Source organism: Scyliorhinus canicula, chromosome 15, assembly GCF_902713615.1.
Source record: "Scyliorhinus canicula chromosome 15, sScyCan1.1, whole genome shotgun sequence".
NCBI classification, from domain to species: Eukaryota; Metazoa; Chordata; class Chondrichthyes; order Carcharhiniformes; family Scyliorhinidae; genus Scyliorhinus; species Scyliorhinus canicula.
The window spans coordinates 56,605,233-56,625,289 of record NC_052160.1 but is presented as its reverse complement, the minus strand read 5'-3'; the positions used below and the strand labels follow the sequence as shown (position 1 = coordinate 56,625,289).

Sequence of the window (20,057 nt, the reverse complement as noted above, 5' to 3'; positions counted from 1 at the left end):
ACAGCTTCAAGATTGTAGCAATGTATAAGGGAATTCTTTGGGAGGGGGGGGGGGGGGGGGGGGGGAAGTAAAATGAAAAACTGAGTTCATAGTATACATTGTTGTAAACTATACGTTAATCGTACTTATATGGTTTAAATATGTTTATAATATAATAAAGTTTGTTTCTGTTTAAAAATGTGAAATCTTATGGCATAGTTCTGTTGGGTGCTTGGATTTCTCCTTAAATGTAAACTTTTCCGAACAAAATTGTAACATTAGCAAAGTACATTAAGACTTTGCTGCTGCTGTATTAATGCCTACAGCTCCTTCTCAGTTGCAATCAGCATGAAACACATACCCGAGACTAAGTGCTGGTTAGGGAATGCTGCCTGCTATTGAAAGAAAATTACATTGTACAGCAAATAACAGGAACTGTTCCTCCCCTCCTGTTGTCTCCCAGAGGTGTTGACCAGTTCCATTACTGTTCAGTGCCCCCTTATCTTTGCAAGCAGTCATTTTCATTTTTAGAGTGAGGGCATTCATAGTAAATGCTGGCAAACTATTCATCCAGAGTAACAATATAACTAAGCTCAATGCTGACCTCACCCAACATTCATCTGTGTCTAGTTCCAGTAATGATGCCTGAATAGTAATCAAAAACAGAAGGCTCGGCTAATTTACTCTTTTGAACCCAAAGGCACTGAGCCTAGGTGTAGCATTCTAAACACCAATTTGGGGTGTTCCTGGAATGTACGGATCAGTACCTGTGGAGTAAAGTACCTGAGCCACCAAAGGAGTCTGAAATAGTAATTTTTAAATAGTGAGATAACTTATTAAGTTAGCAACAAGCCACTGAACACACGTGGCTGGTCAAGATGATAAACGTTATCAACAGAGGAACATTTGTTTCCTCCTCATCTAACTAAGGCGGTTATAATAAAAGGTGCTGCGTTAACCAAATACATTATTTCAAAACTTACCATCATCTTTTGTCCTCTCTATTAGAGCTGGGGAACTCGGCACTCCATTCCCAATCCTGGTAAATGCTAAAACTTGTATCTCATATTGACTGTATTTCCTCAGACCATTCAGGACCACAGACTGTGTAAAGTTTCCTTTCACAAGATGAGTGTGAGTATCGGATTCAGAATCTTTCTCTTGGTACAAGATCTAGGACAAGTACATATACATATAGTTTTATTACGCCTGGATTTTTAACTTGGAGTGAAAGCTATTCAGATATGCATATCTTTTCCAAAATAAAATTGAAAAATAAAGTTTCTGACACTAAACAATGTTAAGTAGAAAAAAAGAAATTTACAAAACCAAACATCTTCTCCTCAATCATAAGATTCTTGAAGTAAAACATCAATTTAAAAGGAAATGATTTCTCTTTTCCATAGTGTGTTTTAAACCTGCTCAAACCTTTGAGATGAAAACCTGTATGTACTCCGCATGAAATTAATTTATAACTTGCTGCGCAAAAAATTGCTCACAATGCAACACATAATAGCATTAAACTAGAAGACACATGGATGATGAACTATGCAACCTAAAAGTATGGTTATGCAGCCAAGATCTTATCATGCCAGCTTGACAGGGTTTACACCTGGGCTAATGAGTGGCAAATTAATTTCAAGAGAGGCAGCTGCAGAGTACAGGGTACTACAAATAAAAATAGGAGGGTGGGATAGAACTTGCCAAATCAAAATTAAAATCTGTGTTTCTTCTGCCTTGAAGCAAGAACTCTGGTAGAGGATCACAGATACTTAATAAACTATGAAAATGCCCAGACTGGGCAGCAAGGTAGCACAGTGGTTAGCGCTATTGCTTCACTGCTCCAGGGTCACAGGTTTGAATCCCGGTTTGGGTTACTGTCTGTGTGGAGTCTGCACGTTCTCCCTGTGTCTGCATGGATTTCCTCCCCCAAGTTCCGAAAGAAATGTTGTTAGATAATTTAGATATTCTGAATTCTCCCTCTGTGTAGGCGCCGAAATGTGGAGACTAAGGGCTTTTCACAGTAACTTCACTGCAGCGTTAATGTAAGCCTATTTGTGACAATAAAGATTATTATAAAGCAAAATCTCAGGATAGTGGGATGTGTGTGTGCTCGGTAGGGGTATAAAAAAGTTAGTACAGTTGAACTAAGCTATATGTTGTAATATTTGACTCAGTGGTAGAACTCTTGCCTTCAAGTCAGAAGACTAGTTTCGGGCAGCACGGTGGCCTAGTGGTTAGCACAACCGCCTCACGGCGCTGAGGTCCCAGGTTCGATCCCGGCTCTGGGTCACTGTCCGTGTGGAGTTTGCACATTCTCCCCATGTCTGCGTGGGTTTCGCCCCCACAACCCAAAAATGTGCAGAGTAGGTGGATTGGCCACGCTAAATTGCCCCTTAATTAGAAAAAATAATTGGCTAATCTAAATTTATTTTTTTTTTTTAATTAAAAAAAAAAGAAGACTAGTTTCAAGCTCCACTACAAGAATGTAGGAAAATAATCTGGGCTGATAGTTGTATACAGTACTAAGAAGAGCAGAACTGTCAGAGGCGCCTTCTTTTAGATGAGATGGTAAAGTCCTAGCTATCATTTTAGTTGAATTTAAAAATCTCACAGCACAATTTAAAGAAGAATAGGTGAATCGTCCAGGTGTCTGATCCAACATAAATTACAAAACCAATATCAGAAAAATAGCTGAACTAATCAACAACTTATTTCCACTTATCAGATCTTGCTATTCTGCTGCATTTGCAGCTGGCAAGATTGACAACATATCTAATTCACTGACTACAATGCACTTTGGGATGTCTAAGAATGTGGGAAGTGCTGTATAAGTACATGTTATATTGTTCATTATAGGATTGGTATTTTGGAATAATATGGTCCTCTAAAATGACTTTTACCGATTGTGCAAATGGTGAAAACTTTACCCTGCAGTTAACAATATTCTCGAGTCCTCAAACTACTGAGTTGTAACCACAGACCAAAGGTTTAACTTGACTATCTGTATTGGCACTGTGACTACATGAGCATGGCAGCAACTGCGAACCTTGATGAGTGGCTCACTTTGCTACTCCTCAAAGCCTCTCCGTTGTTTTACAAGGCTCAAGTCAGGTGTGTGATGAAGCAACCATCACTTGTCTGCAGCTGCAACATTTAAGAGCCTCGACAACATCCAGGAAAGAGAAGCTCGCTTGATCACACTCCTGCCACTGGACTCAATATCTATCCCTTTCATTTATCAGCACACTGTTGCTCCATAATGTACAATCCACAGGTTGCAATGCAGAAACTTACCATTGTTACTCTAACAGTACCTGTCACCTATGACTGCCATTATCATGAAATATATTCCAACACCTTCAATTTCCTTTCTAAGCCACACATTATCTTGGACATATGTTGCCATTCCTCCATCATCGGTAGGTCAGTTACCCCGCACCTTCTCAGTGCCACTTAAGGTTGAGCAATAAATGCTGTCTTGGCAGCATCATTCATAACCCGAAAACAAATAAAAATAAATAAATTAAACACCTACCAAAATGATGTGTTTATAAAACACACATGACAATTATAAATGGAATAGGCAATGAAAGGTAATGAAATATGAGTTTAATTCCAACTCATGAGACAGCCCATAACTCAGTTATGGAAATAAATAATTTGATCACCCTCTGCAGCATACTCTCTATTTAGTCACTCAGATTGTTTTTAACCCTTTGATATTTGTGGTAATAAGGCTCTTATCATTTCTCAAGCAATGATGTTGCCTTCAGAGAAAAAAGCTGGGTTACTAATCCTCATTTTAATTCCCTTCAGAGCACAAGATGATGAAAAGGTTAAAATGTTTTGTTTCAAACCCTTTTGTAGCTGAAGGCTTAAAACAGATGAACTATACAAATTTGATCAGAACCCTTTATTTCCCCAACCCCCATCAGAATGCATAATTTATCATTCACCTAAAATATACTAATTGGTAATTCACGTCCTTTTGAAATGTACGTTAGCAAGGTGACAAAGGGGCAGTGTTTTTTTTTTCTTAATTCATGGGATGTGGGATTCCCATTGCCCAGCCTTATTGCCCTTGAGGTGATGGTGAGCTGTCTTCTTGAACTGCTATGCTTCCTCCCTAACAGCACTGTGGGTGTATCTACATCTCAGGGACTGCAGTGGTTAATGAAGGCAACTCATCACCACTTTCTCAGGGGAATAAGGAATGGGCAATAAAAGCTGGACTAGCCGGTGATGTCCACATCCCTAAACAGAGAAAAGAAAAATTGTGTAGGTATACGGTTGCTGTTAGGGAAAGAATTCCAGAATTTTGACCCAGCAACTGTGAAGGGATGGAGATATAGATCCAAGTCAGGTGGAGAGTAGCTTGGAGGGGAACTCCCGGGTGGTGGTTTCCCATGTGTCTGCTAACCTTGTCATTCTGGATGGATGTGGTTGTGGGTTTTGAAGGTGCTGCCGAAGGAGCATTGGCGAGTTCCTGCAGTGTACCTTACAGGTGCTTCACGCTGCTGCTACTGTGCATCGGTGGTGGAGGGAGTGAATGTTGTGGAAAGGATGACAATCAATTGGGCTGCTTTGTTCTGGATGGTGTTAAGCATCTTGAGTGTTGTTGGAACTGCAGTCACCCAGGCAAACGGAGTGTGTTCCAACACACTCCTGATTTGTGCCTTGAAGATTGTGAACAGGCTTTGGGGAGTGAGGAGGTGAGTTAATTGTTGCAAGGTTTCTAGCCTCTGGCCTGCTCTTGTAGCCACTAGACTCTCTCTTAGAAAATCATAGAATCCCTACAGTGCAGGAGACCATTTGGCCCATCGAGTCTGCACCGATCCTCCGAGAGAGCACCCTCTCTCCCGCAAACCATAACCCCACCCAACCTTTGGACACAAGGGGAAATTTAGCCTGGCTAATCCACCTAACCTGCACATTTTTGGACTCTTGTTAGAGGTGATCATTGCTTGGCACTTGTGCAGCACGAATTTTACTTGTGACTTGTCAGCCCAAGCCTGAATATTTTCCAGGTCTTATTGCATTTGGACATGACTGCTTCAGTATCTGAGGAGTTGCGAATGGTGAACATTGTGCTATCATCAGTGAACATTCCTACTTTTGACCTTAGGATGGAAGTTCATGAAAATGAAATGAAATGAAAATCGCTTATTGTCACAAGTAGGCTTCAAATGAAGTTACTGTGAAAAGCCCCTAGTCGCCACGTTCTGGCGCCTGGTCGGGGAGGCTGGTACAGGAATTGAACCGTGCTGCTGGCCTGCCTTGGTCTGCTTTCAAAGCCAGCGATTTAGCCATTGATGAAGCAGTTGAAGATAGCTGGGCCTAGGTCATTCCCCTGAAGAACTCCTGCAGTGATGTCCTGGAGCTGAGATGATTGACCTCCAACACCACAACCATCTTCCTTTGTGCGAGGAATGATTTCAAACTGCGGAGAATTTCACCCTGATTCCCACTGACTCCAATTTTGAGAGAGCTCCTTGATGCCACACTCGATCAAATATGGCCTTGATATCAAGGACAGTCACTCTCACCTCACCTCTGGATTTCAGCTCTTTTGAACTTGACTGCACCAGGCAGGTGTGACAACCTCCTAAAGACCAATAGCAAGGAGTTAACTTGAGGACAGAGTTATGAAAATAGTGAAGGTTGCTCAAACAAAGTTAATACTACAATTGTTTAATCTGATACTTAGCCTGACTAGCTTGTAAACTAATAAGCATTTAGCGATTAGACTACTTGTGTTATTAGATTTGATCTGTCCAACTGCACTTCTCCAGCCACAAAGTAAAGTATGTTGCATTTATTAATAAATCAGGTGATTTCACAAGGTTAATTTACATAACAAACATTTTTTGAGTCAATGGATAAAAGCACCTCACCCATTGACACACAGAGAGAATAAGGTGTTCAGAATTCAGCAATGACCCATACGGCATATGTAATGCTGAGCTGAAACCTGGATTGAGGCTGAGACAGATTTAATGTAAAAGCATGTTGGATCATCATAACTTTCACACTAGCTATATGACTCCATCTTACTTCGGATGGATTACTTTTCATTCACAGAACAGCAGAGTTAAAATCTGATGAGCCGAATTTCATTGGTAAGCGTATAACAAAATCCACTGATCCACTGTCAACCTCCAATCTCGACACTGCTGTACTTTAGGTAAAGGTAAAGTTGCTATAGTCGCAGATGACATAGGCTGCTTTCCCTCTTGAGGGGGAGAGCTGACTGGTGGTGATTTAACCTCAGGGTCACCACACTTCAGACGAGGGGCAAGGTTGAGAAGGTGGGCCTTCATAAATAGCCTGCGGAGGAAGGTACTTTAGGTACACAGGAACAGGCATTTCAGCTGCTTTTACCTATCCAGCCATTCTATTAGATCCTGTCTGATCTGCACCTGAACCCTATTTACTTGTACTTGATCTATATCCCTTTACCCCTCAAAATTCTATTAATTGTTTTTGACTCAACATGCACATTTTGTAAAATGTTCAATGGGAAGTTTTTCTCTGCCTTAGGTTAATGGTGTTTGTGTGACAATGCTGGGAGAGTGCCCTGAAGTCCAACATTGTAATTTAAATTTCCTGGTTTTTCTTCATCAGGGTATTGCAGGACGTTTAGTGCTCAACTGAATGTTGCTGTTTAAGCCTTCTTTCTGCTTTCCCTCGGGGGTTACATGGCTGCTGGTGGCAGGGGAACATTGGCAGCCGTGTTTCCTAGTTGTAACAAAGATGAATGGGAGACCTGATGAACCAGCTGGTCAGTTTTTTTGTTATTTCTATCGTTAAGTAAATACAATACCTTATATCCCAAGATTAGTCCATTTTGATCAGATTCCGGGACTGGTCCCCACATGACCAGGATCTGCGTGGAACTCACAGACTCTGCTGTAACATTCCCTGGAGCAGCTGATGGAACTGAAAGTAAGAGCAAAGAAAGAAATATAATTGCAACAGTTAAAACCATGGGAACTATTTTGGTTTTCATGCTCATTAAACATTGAGGCAGAGGATGATGGTTCATTTTCTTTTATACTTAAGTCATTGGGATCATTTTTTTTCTTTTACAATCAGTGAGACCAATAGAAAGGTTGCTTTTTTTTTTAAATTTAGAGTGTCCAATTATCTTTTTTCGAATTAAGGGGCAATTTAGCGTTGTCAATCCACGAACCCTGCACATCCTTTTTGGTTTGTGGGGCTGAGACCCACGCAGACACGGGGAGATGTGCAAATTCCACACAAGTAGGGTTGCTTATATAGTACAATATTTACATTACTGTTTAACTGATGTTTTTTCATAATTTTATAGTATATATATGTCACTATCAAATTGCTGTTACCAGTCTCCTAAACGAGCCTCTTATGGACTGATCGGATTAACACTACACCCCTGTATGCTTCACCCGATGCCGGTGTTTATGTAGTTACATTGTGTAGCTTGTATTGCCCTATTATGTATTTTCTTTTATTTCCTTTTCTTTTCATGTACTTAATGATCTGTTGAGCTGCTCGCGGAAAAATACTTTTCACTGTACCTTGGTACACGTGACAATAAACAAAATCAAATTGAAAACAAATTAAAACGGAGGTAGTTTAAAGTTTACTGAGATTGCTTTTATCAAAGGTATCAGCTTTGGTTTCGCTTCTTATGAGTGCATCTTTAATAGTACCATTTTTTTGGAAATGATTTTTGTTAAATTTTTAACATTTCATTTCAAGGAATGTAAAAGGCATGAACGGTAACAAACATTCTTCAACAAGATTCCATCAACAAACACATTTTCCAAAGCCTCTCACCTCCACCTCACCTCCCCCACCCGGGCTACACACCCCACCAATAAATAAGCAAACACCCCTCCCCCCCCTTAAACTCGAGCAATGACCAATTCTTTGAAATATAGTATAAAAGGTCACCATCTTCAATATACCCCCTCAATCAACCCTCTCTTCATCATATCGCCCAGCCACGCCGAAGCCTTTGGCGGTGCTGCCGTCCTTCAATCAATAAGATACGCCTCTGAGCCACCAATGAAGCAAAGGCCAGGACATCAGCTCCTGCTCCCATCCGCAGTTTTGGCACTTCGGAGACCAGTAAAAACGTCGCCAGTGGTCAGAGTTTCACCCTCACATTCAGGATCACCGACATGGTGTCAAAAAAGGGCTCTCAAAACTCCACCAGACTGGGGCATGACCAGAACATGTGTGTATGATGTGCGGGCTCCCTTCTCCATCCCTCTCTCCAGCCAAGCATTAAATGTTGCATCCAACCTTGCCGGTTCGAATAAGTGATTGGCACAGATGAGAACCAGCCACGAAGGTGCTCCGAATTCAAAATGTTGGTGAAGTTGCCTCCAATTTTTAGTGTGGTCACCATCACAGGATTTGTTGAATATTTCGTCGGCAACACCGGGAGTGGCGCCGTCCTTATTAGTGCTCTCAAGCCCGTCTCCCTAATGGACTCTGATTCCATACTTACCCAGAGGGCTCCCGCACCACCCCAACACCTGCCCCGTGTTAGCCGGCCAATAGTAATTTGGCAGCGCGCCTTAAGGCCCCTTGCCTGTCTCTCCCTCTGAAGCTCAACCCTTCGAATCCATGGGACCTTGCCTGCCCTGATAAGTCCGGCAATAAGCCAGTTTACCGCTTGAAAAAAACGATTTGGGCAGAAATACTGGGACAGGAATAGGAATTTAGGCAATATATTAATTGGCTGAACTCGATCCACCAATGATAGCGAGAGGCTTTACCACCTCTGAAAGTTTGCCTCGACCCCCTCATATAATTCAGCTTACGTAACTGTTCCCACTCTCCCACCACCTGTACCAAAAGAACCAGACGTTGGTGCCTGCCAATCAAAATGGCAATCCCCTCAGTTCAGTTCCCCCTCCCACTGCTCCTACCACAAAACATTCACTTTCCCCTATATTTTGCTTATAGTCAGATAAAGCCCCAATTGCTTCAAAATCTTCACAATGTTCCCAATAGATATCTGCAGGTCTCTCATGTATAACAACAAATCATCAGCATATAACGACCCCCTATGTTCCACCCCCTCTCTAACTATCCCGTTCCATTCCTTCGAGGACCTCATTGCCATAGCCAACGACTCAATTGCCATTACAAACAGCAAATGAGACAGTGGACATCCTTACCTTATGCCCTGATGTAACTGAAAGGTCTGAGATCATATCATTAGTACAAACACTTGCAAATGGCGGCGTATACAGTTGCAGCATCCAGGACACAATCCGGGACCGAGTCCAAATTTCTCCAGTACTGTGAAGATATATCTCCACTCCACCCAGTCGAACGCCTTCGCTGCATTCAGAGAAACAATAATCTCCGGTACCGGACTGGTTGCAGGGGAATGCACCACATTAAGCAACCAGCGCAAATTTGCCGACAGCCTCCGCCCTTTCACGAACCCCATCTGATCTTCCCCCATCAACTCCGGGAGGACCGAATTGAGTCTTAAAGTCAACACCTTGGCAAGCAATTTGGCATCTCTGTCGGGCGGTACGACCCACACTCTTTGGGGTCTTTCTCCTTCAAAAGCAGCGAAATGGATGCCTGCCCAATGTCCACATGGGAGCACCCCGGTCCAAGAAGTCCCGAAATGTGCCCATCAACAACTGATCCATGAACCTTTCATAAAACTCCACTGGGAAACCATCCGGTCACGGCGCCTTTTCTGATTGCATCTGCTTCAATACACCCTGGATCGTCTCCAAACAAAGCGGGGCCTCCAGCTCCTCCTGCAGCTCCTCCCCCACTTTGGGAAACTCCAGATCCCCCCACAAACTCCGCCATCCCGACCGATATAACTTCTCATAAAAAGCCTTGAACATCCCATTCACCTCCTCCGGAGACCAACTTACCCTCTCAGTCCTCAACCTGAATGATCTCCCTCTCCTCCTCCCGCCACCTTAATTGAAAAGCCAAAAGCCAATTCGCCTTCCCCCCATACTCGGATACTGCCCCTTTTGATTGTCTCAACTACCACACCACTGTGTCCGTTGACATCAGGTCGAACTGCATTACAGTTCCTTCCTGCACATGAACAATTCAGGGGTCAGATCCCTTGCATATCTACGATCCACACTGAAAATCTTATCCACCAATTTCTGTCACACTGAAAATCTTATCCACCAATTTCTGTCACTCCTCCCTATCTTCCACATCTGCATGTGCTATAATTGCTATCATCTCTCCCCTGACCAACACTTTCAATGCCTCCCATAGAATCGAGGATGAGACCTATCCATTGTCATTATTCGTAATGTCTTCCTGTATGGCCCTTGAAATCCTCCAACAGACCTCCAAAATCCGACAGCAACCCAACGCCTAACCGGCAACCCCTGCTGTGCTCTTGCCCCACTCCCAGTGCCAAGTCCACCCAACGTGGGGCATGAACCAAAATTACTACCGCTGAATATTCAGCCGCCTTAACTCAAGCCAGTAGCGAACTACTTATAATGGAGTAGTCAATCCGTGAATACACTTTGTGCACCGTGGAGAAAAACAAGAACTCCCTTTCCTCTCACACGAACCTCCACGGGTCCACTCCTCCCACCTCTTCAATAGTTCCATTTTTATCTCACTCATTTATCTGGCCTGATGAGGCAATTTAGACACTGTCAATACAATGTACAACTTGGAATTTACTCAATACTACTTAATGATTGTGTTAGAATTAATTCAGAATTATATCCCAAGCTTATTTCTGATTACCTACAAGATAGTACAGAATCACACTGTAATTCCCACATGAGCATTTTGGATCTCTTCTGCACTATCTAGGAGAATACATAGTTGAAGTGAGGAGATAATCAATTGCATTATCATACATCTCTTGGAGATCAGGTAAAAGAGGCATTATTAAACACTAGTCAACTGGCCACCATCTCAATTAAGTAATAGTACCTTCATGATAACTTTCAGCTGAGTTACAGATGTGCAGGTTAGGTGGGGTTAAGGGGATGGGGTGAGGGAGTGGGCCTAGTGCTCTTTCAGAGGGTCAGTGCAGACTTGATGGGCCAAATGACCTCCTTCTGCACTGTAGGAATTCTCTGGTAACCAGAGCTCCAATCTCTACAAGGCAAACAACAAATCCTAGGGATGCTAACATGGTATTTTAATACTTCAAATTACCTCCACCTTATGTTCCATTTTATGTTTTATGTGCGGTACCTAGATATCAAAGTGCAGGTTCAGCTCTTTCAAAAAACATCAAGTTAAGGTAACAGTCATTAACATTTCAAGTCCACATGACTCTCACTCAGAGTTCTGAAGAAGTCATGTTGGACTCGAAATGTTAACTCTGTTTCTCTCTCCACAGATGCTGCCAGACCTGCTGAGATTTCTCAGCATTTTCTGTTTTATTTCTGATTTTTGGAATCTGCAATAGTTTGCTTTTATTATTACAGTCAGCAAAACATAATCAACACTGTTTTCTTAATTCTACCTTCTTTTGCTCCTCCTTTTCCAAGCTAATTTATTTCTTTTTATTTTCTTAATCATGGCAGCATTTTTTCTCCACAATCCAGGTGAAATCACTGCGTGAGATTTACGTGAAAGCCTCATCAAATTAGGAAGCACTTCCATGAACTGGCAGTTGGAGTCACAAATGATAGAAGTAAGCAACTATTATATTCAAAGAACAAAGAACTAAGAACAAAGAAAAGTACAGCACAGGAACAGGCCCTTCGGCCCTCCAAGCCTACGCCGACCATGCTCCCCGTCTAAACTAAAATCTTCTACACTTCCGGGGTCCATATCCCTCTATTCCCATCCTATTCATGTATTTGTCAAGATGCCCCTAAAACGTCAATATCATCCCTGCTTCCACCACCTCCTCCGGCAGCGAGTTCCAGGCACCCACTACCCTCTGTGTAAAAAAACTTGCCTCGTACATCTCCTCTAAACCTTGCCCCTTAAACCTATGCTCCCTAGTAATTGACCTCTCTACCCTGGGAAAGGTCTCTGACTATCCACTCTGTCTATGCCCCTCATAATTTTGTAGACCTCTACCAGGTCGCCCCTCAACCTCTGTCATTCCAGCGAGAACAAACGTAAAGAAAAAGAACATTTGACAACATAGTACTTCCGCAGTATCTGACTGACGTATCAGTCTAGATTATGTGCTCATTATATGGAGTGGGGAATGAGCACACAATCAATTGATGCCGAAGCGAAGTATCATCAACTTAGTCAAGACTGATAACTATTATGAGACTAGAAGCACTCTTGAATAAAAACCACGTTTAGAGCAATATAAGGCACATCGATCTCACTGCATCCAAAGTGCATGTATGATTATTTTGTCTAGTATTATGTTCCCTCTCATTACAATCATTATCAAAGTGCAAATGAAAAGTGAAATTTGATATTTGAAACAGTGAACTCTGTCAATATTTTACCACTAATTATAATTACTTTATATTCACAAGCAGGCAATAAGAATTGTAGAGATAAAATCCAGTTTTCTCTTATTTCCTTAAAGTGCTAACCCTTGTTATTGTGTGGTCTCACAGGTGTTGGCAAACCTTCAGTACTTAGTAGTCATTCTTCTTGTGTGAAGTTGGGTTACGACTGGAAATTGGCTGTTTGCTCATACAAGACATCACTTCCAGCCTGCTCGTATCTTTTTTCAGTATCCATGTCCATGCACTTTCTTACGGGGGCCATGGATAGCAACCAACGTTGAAAACCATTAATTCCTGGACTCCGAGAACACTTTTAGTATCTTTAAAGTCTTGCTCTGAGGAATTGGTTCTCTCACTCTAACTTTGGTATTGACATTTCTGCTGGATAAGAACCGCGCGCTAACCGATTGCGCCACTGGAGCAAGACGGCATTGACATTTCTGATATTACAGAATGCTTTGTGTATTACAGTTTGTGCATTTAAATAAGTTGAAATTGGACTTTAAACTCAAGTTTGTTGTTTTATACTTGCGCAAGTCACACTCAGTTTATTGACAAACAGAAGATGTTTAATTTGGAACTGTCCTAACATTATAAGGATTTTGCTGTCACATTCCAGGCTTTAATCAGCACAGACTGAGTTGGATGCTCTGTAGCTACCATTAAGACTGGTTAATAGTAAGTCTGCCTCAGTGCTTCTCCAAGATTTAGGATATTTCTGCTGTGCAGTGCTCTGTCCAATTTTGAATGAGGTCAAGGTAAGCAGATTTCGCTCAGAAAATGGCACACTAATTCAAAGGTCAGACAAATGATTAAGACTGTCTCCTAGCTGTCCAGTGTGGCGCAGCTACCCACTGATTTGACTTAATCTTACATTATATTGAAGTGTCAGCCACATCTCATTTGGTAGCACACTCATCTCTGAATCACAGGGCTCTGGGTTAAAGTCCCACCCCAGGGCTAGAGCACAATAAAAATAAGGCTGACACTCCAAAGCATAGCTGAGGGAGTGGTGCTCTGTTGGAGATGCTGTCTTTTGGATCAGACATGAAACCAAGGCCCCATCTGCTTGCTCAGTTGGATGTAAAAAATCTCTTGGCACTATTTCAAAGAACAGGGGAAGCACCCCAGGTGTCCTCGACAATATTTATCTGGTCATTTTCATTTTGCTGTTTGTGGGAATTTGCCATTCGCTGTTGACAGGAATCCTGTTACAATAAAGTGCACGCTTTAGTTTGTAAGTGAGAGCAGCTGTTACAAGTTGGGGAAGATCAGAGAATTATTCTTGAGTATATAAGGGGCGAGATTCTCCATGTGTCCGCCTCTCTACTGCTGCCAGTGAGGACAGAGAATCTGGCGCTCAGCCAAATCTCCATTCACTGCAACGGGAACAGAGGATACCGCCGACATGAAGGAACAGATAATCAAAGTCAAGACCTGGTTTACCCCAGTATGGGGAAGGAAAAAGGGGCATTTGTGCCTGTGGATTTGTGAACAAACTTGTTTTTTTTAAATAAATTTAGATTAGCCAATTATTTTTCCAATTAAGGGGCAATTTAGCGTGGCCAATCCACCTACTCTGCACATTTTTGGGTTGTGGGGGCGAAACCCACGCAGACACGGGGAGAACGTGCAAACTCCACAGGGACAGTGACCCAGAGCCGGGATCGAACCTGGGACCTCAGCGCCGTGAGGCGGTTGTGCTAACCACTAGGCCACCGTGCTGCCCTTTGAACAAACTTGTTTTAAGGAAAAGAGTGGCTCCAGATCTGTCCTTTACTCAATGTGTGAACAGTGATTTTGACATGCATAACTTTACATAGAATTTACAGTGCAGAAGACCATTCGGCCCATCGAGTCTTCACCAGCCCTTGGAAAGAGCATCCTACTTAAGCCCACACCTCCACCCTTTCCCCGTAACCCAGTAACCCCACCTATCCATTTTGGACATTAAGGGCAATTTATCATGGCCAATCTACCTAACCTGCACATCTTTGGACTGTGGGAGGAAACCGGAGCATCCGGAGAAAACCCACGCAGACACGGGGTCCGCACAGACAATGCCAAAAGCCAGGAATCAAACCTGGGGCTGTGAAGCAACAGTGCTAACCACTGTGCTGCCCCACCTTGCTGCTATGTTTCCGACGTTACAACAGTGACTACGTTTCAAAAGTACTTCATTGGCTGTAAGGCGCTTTGGGCGACTGGTGGTTATGAAAAACACTATGGGCGTGATTCAACGGAAAAATTTCAACGTCCAGTTTTGGGCACATTCAGCGGGCTTTCCGTAACGGCTGCGTTTGTGAGATCTCAGCCCATATCCAAATGCACTTAATGCAGAAAATGAGCTCCCACGAGATTCTCGTCATTATTGGCTCCCTCGGCATCTGATTGGCCAAACTCGCGCCTCAGCATCTCACCGCTAACAAGAGAGAGCAGCTTTTCAATACTCCCTTCCACTCACTCCCAGTCAACATGCATGCCTGGCTCCTCGCTTTGCGGATGCCAACCTCACAAGGCTTCTCGACGCTGTGAACCTCACAAGGCTTCTTGACCTTGTTCCACCAAGGAGGATGGGGGAACCAGCAGCAGGGTCAGCAGTGCCGCTGGGAGGCAGTGGCAGTGGCTGTCAGTGCAGGCAGCATAACCGTGAGGACTGCGGTACAATGTAGGAAGAAGACAGACGACCTATAATGAGCTGCAAGGGTACGTTATGACCTCTCTCCTGTCATCAGTTCCACCTGCCACTCCTCAAATTCTCAAACCCCCTCTCCAATCTACTGGCTGACACCTCGCACCCTCCCCACATCTGATCTTTGTTCCTGTTGCTCAAAACCCCCTGGCACCCCCCTCATGTCCGGCTGCAGTGCCCACACATGCCACCAGCTAACGACCCCCTGACCCATCAAGAGTGCAGCTCACAATGCCCTTTCTTTGTCCCCGCAGGAGAAGATAGCCCATAATAAACGGGAAAGGGCCAAGATGGAAGGGGAAATCCTGGAGCTTCGAGTCCTCACCTCCCATGAAATTGCGGGTTTGCCCGAGGAGGGAGCAGTGACCGAAAATGAAGTTGGTCTCCACCACAGAGATGAGAATCCACTGTCCCTTCACCATATCCCAAATGAGTTGTTCATGTCAGACAAAATGAACGTTCCCTCTCAATGACCACATGTCTATTGTTTCAGAGGATCTCGATCTGATGAGGCCAGGCCATCCCGAGTTGCACCACCTTCCTGCCATCTAAGAGAACACCTTGGAAGAGAGCTCAGAACGGACTGCTGGTGAGGTGTCACAGCTATCACCCGCACCTTCCATCAGCCCAGAAACACACACCTAGATGGGCGGCATTACTGGACAGGCTTCTGGGGCACAATCTGGTGAGCACCACACAGTTGCTGATGCGCATCAGGTGAAGGCAGGAACATCGAAGCGAGACAGCAGTCAGAGATCTGGTGGATCCCAGCACATAACTGTGTCCCAGCCAGCTGCCGAGCCTCTGGACAAGGTTCTCCCAGAGCTGATGGAGCTGATAGGACATAGCCGTGAGATTCAGGAGGGGGTGTTAGCGACATTCCAGCGACTATAAGGTTGATTGGAGGGGCCCAAAGGCTGCAAGTGCAGGAGATGATAGCGGCATTGCTTGGCACTAAGGCCAACACTACTAGGGTGGTGACCACAGTGGTAAACCTGGAGCACGACATCCGCATCTTGAGTGGTGGTGTCCAAGGCATTGCTCAGTCTGTGACGACCATGGCTAAGGGCCTCGACATCATGTTCCAAGTGATGAGGGACGTGTCCCAGACGCAGGTGTACATTGCCGAAGCACTCCAGAGCATGGCCCAGTCACTGAGGAGCATCACTGAGGGTGTCAACCCCATGGTGCAGACAATGGGCAGCCTCCAGGTCTGGCAGTGCCAGATGACTCAGAGGTCTTTGCGGCTCACTTCAGCTGCCCCTCCATCTCATGAAGTCCCTCAGGGCTCCAGTCACCCTCAGGGAGGAGAAAGCGCTGGAGGCCAACCCAAGGTCTGTCACCAAGGAGGCTACAGCTGTCTCCGGTTCTTCCTAATCCCTCCATCCTGACACCAGCGCTTCTCAAGGGCACCGGGCAGAATAAGGTGGCACAGTGACGGTAGTCAGCCGGGGCCACCCGGCTCCAGGTCCTCCAGAGGATGTCCAGCAAAGGCATCAAAGGCCACAGGGTATGGAAAGCAGCAGGCTGCCTCCACCTGTGATGTACAACTTGGGGACACATGTTAGATGTAGCAGTAGACCATGAAAGGCCAAGAAGTGTGAGGAGCATTGAGTGGGCACTGGTGAGATCACTATCTGTGCATAGGGGCAATGGAAATCTGTCATAGTAAAATGTTCACCATTAAAACATTTCACACCTCACACATTTGAAGTATCTGTCACGTTAATCTTCACAGTGGATGGGACTTCCGGTGGCACTGTGGTATTGTGCGAAGCAAATAATGGCATGATGGGAAAACTAATCAAGTTTTCTTGGTACAATAGAATTTAAACTGACTTCACATAACCTAAGGCACAAATATAAACAGCCAAGGTCAACTTGACCCGAGAACTGGCTGACTCTAAACTCGGATAAAGTTTGTTCGTCATAAGACCAGAGCAGTCTAAATACATAAGATAAGCTAAAAACTTGTCTCTGTTGGTACATAAACAAATTTGCTCCATCTCTTAAAACATGTACCAAAAGACAAGATAATGATATGAGACCCCAAGTCCTCTAAAGGTCAGCAAGGTGACACCATTGTAATGATTATTACTTATGTTTTACTTTTGATCAAATTCCTGACCAAGCTGTATTCATGTTATCTTGATCCTCTAATGTATAAAAATCGTCTTATTCTTTTGTGATATCGCAGACTTGGAAGGGAACCAGCAGTTTGTACTTGACTGCCTTCCGACTTCAAGTCTCAGCCATACTGCGAGCAGTTGTAGCCCGTAAATAAAGCTTAGTTTTGCTTACCTAACAATCATGTTTGAATCTTTCTATCACAGTCCAGAAGCGGGGAAAATATTGATTACGACAGCGCGCGAGTGGAGCGGTCGCGTGGAGACAGGCTCCCACCGGTCCGCGGCATTTTGGCGTTTTCCAAGGGTTTTCCTGTGGTTTTGCCGGTCAGGATTTCTTCGGCCGCTGGGGCCTGAGAGATGGGCGCTGGGTCGGGCCGGTGGGGATCCCCGTGACCGGAGGAGCAGGGGCATTGAGCCTGAAGCAAACGGCGGGAGAGGAGTGTGTCCTGAGGCGAGGCCTGAATCCAGCGTGAATGTAGAGGGGGAACAGCGCACATCGGGTGGCCCCCCGCTGAAAATGCACGTTTGGGATTTGAAGTACGGTCCCAGGAGAGGAGATGTTTGGAACTTTGATTTTTGAATTTCTTTTTACTTAAAATTTTTTTTGTTTTAAATTTAATTTTTCTTTTTAAATTTTTAAAATTTATTTTATTATTTATCTCAAGATTGAAGAAAGAAGGAGGAAAATATTAAGTGGTCAAGGGAATCCAAAAAAAGAAGGGAGGAAACGGGCTCACCGCCAAAGGAGGACCAGTAAAAGCGCAAACAAAATGGCGGATGCCAGACCGCGTGGTGGGGCCGCACTGCTTACAGGGCAAAGGATGACCGAGGTGATGGCTGTGGAGCTGAAGAAGCAGTTTGCGAGGCACATGGAGGCATTGAGGAAGGAGATGGCGATCGCACGGAGATCATTGGTGGAGGTGGCAATCCCCCCGGTGAGGGTGGATGCAGCAAAGACATCGGCCGAGGTGAGAGAACAGGGTGAAAAGATGAAGGAAGTGGAGGAGGCCATGTCGCAGCACAGCGATCAGCTCACCTCGATGGGAGACCAACTACAGAGGGTGGTGGAGGTCAACAGAGGACTTAGAGCGTAGCTTGAGGATTTGGAGAACTGCTCAAGGCAGCAAAATCTGAGAATTGTGGGCTTGCCTGAAGGGGCAGAAGGCTCAAGGCCAACTCAGTACTTTGCTAAGAGGCTGTCGGAGTTGATGGGGGAGGGTGAAGACCCCTCCCGGTATGAACTGGGCCGAGCTCATCGGTTGTTAAGGCCGAAATCCAAAATAAACGAGCCGCCAAGAGCAGTAATTATCTGCTTCCATAAATACCACACAAAGGAGGTTGTGTTAAACTGGGTGAAGCAGAAACGGGATGTGCAGTGGGACGGTGCTAGAGTTCGGATTTACCAGAACTTGACGGTGGAGTTGGCAAAGAGACGAGCGGTGTCCAGCTGAGTGAAGGCGACACTGTGCAACAAGGGACTGCGATTTGGTATGGTATACTGGGCAAAGCTGAGGGTGACGTACAATGCCAAAGATTTTTATTCTGAAACGGTGGAGGCGGCTGAGGCGTTCATGAAGGCAGAAGGCTTGGGACAGAAGTGAGGAGTGGAGCTGGAAGAGAGATTGTGGACTGTGATTGGAGAGCTGGAAAATGCATCAATGTTATAACTTTCTTTTCACTGACCTGGATTGTAACTTACTTGACTTCACAATGTTATAGCGTTTAAGTTTTTGTTTGGTTTGATTGGCATTTTTGCTCTTTTTCTGTTGCAACGGTTATATGTTATTTCATTGAATTGCATGGGTTAGATTGTTTTACTTTTTCTTCTGGGACTGGGTGGGAGGGGACAGGATGCTTTTTTGGGGGAGAGGGGGACTACCCGCACTAGCTAACTAAAGTCGGCTAGTGAACGGAGGAGGTGAGGTGAGAGGAGGGCTGCGGACATTGGAGTATGGTTATGAGGTTTCGATGGGCCTACGAGGCAAGCAAGTGGGAGGCGGGGGAAAGATTCTTTCGAGGTGAAGTGCAGGGGGGGATTCTGGGGGGGGGGGGGGGGGGGGGGGGTTTCGATGTTAATAATGGAATGGGACGGGTCAGGCTCATGGGGCAGGGCCCGGTGGTATGATGATAGTGGATAAGAAGGGGGGGGGTTAGGATAGTCACGTGGAACGTGAGACTGGGAGGCCCAGTCAAGAGGTCAAGGGTGCTTGCGCATCTTAAAAGTTTGAAGGCCGATGTAGCAATGCTGCAGGAGACTCACCTGAGGGTGAAGGACCAAGTGAGACTTAAAAAGGGCTGGGTCTGTCAGGTGTTTCATTGTGGATTTGACGGAAGAGTTTGAGGGGTAGCGGTAATGGTCAGCCAAAAGTGTGAGGTGCTCCGGAGGGTGAACACCTCTTCCTCATGTACAAGGTTGGGGCTGATACAGCTGAAGATGGTGTATAGAGCGCATCTTACAAGGGCGAGAATGAGCTGGCTCTTTGAGGGGGCGAAAGATGTGTGTGAACGTTGCGGGGGGCGGGGGGGGGAGCAAACCACGTTCATATGTTTTGATCCTGTCCAAAGCTGGAGGATTACTGGAGGGAGGTGTTTAGGGTAATCTCTATAGTGGTGCACGTGAAATTGGACCCGGGCCCTCAGGAGGCCATATTCGGAGTGTCGGACCAGGCGAGGTTGGAAACGGGCGCGGAGGCAGATGTTGTAGCCTTCGCCTGGATGATCGCCGGAAGGTGGATCCTGTTAGGGTGGAGATCAACCTCTCCACCCTGTGCCCTGGTTTGACAGGGGACCAGCTGGAATTCCTAACCC

At 44.9% G+C, this 20,057-nt stretch overlaps 1 protein-coding gene and 1 long non-coding RNA gene across 6 annotated transcripts in view; one reads left to right on the top strand and one right to left on the bottom strand.

Annotated features, from left to right (window-relative positions):
- sdk1a (sidekick cell adhesion molecule 1a) overlaps positions 1 to 20,057 on the bottom strand; it is a 1,043,142-nt gene that overhangs the window by 175,837 nt on the left and 847,248 nt on the right. For all 5 annotated transcript variants that reach the window (XM_038820122.1, XM_038820123.1, XM_038820124.1 and 2 more), the window contains 2 exons: positions 6,806 to 6,921; positions 963 to 1,152 (listed from right to left, as the gene is read on the bottom strand). In XM_038820122.1, the coding sequence (XP_038676050.1) occupies positions 963 to 1,152; positions 6,806 to 6,921 (306 nt within the window). The remainder of the gene's footprint in view (positions 1 to 962; positions 1,153 to 6,805; positions 6,922 to 20,057) is intronic.
- LOC119978467 lies at positions 982 to 14,307 on the top strand. Its single transcript, XR_005463460.1, has 3 exons — positions 982 to 1,113; positions 11,550 to 11,638; positions 12,537 to 14,307. It is a non-coding gene; the product is annotated as an uncharacterized LOC119978467 (long non-coding RNA).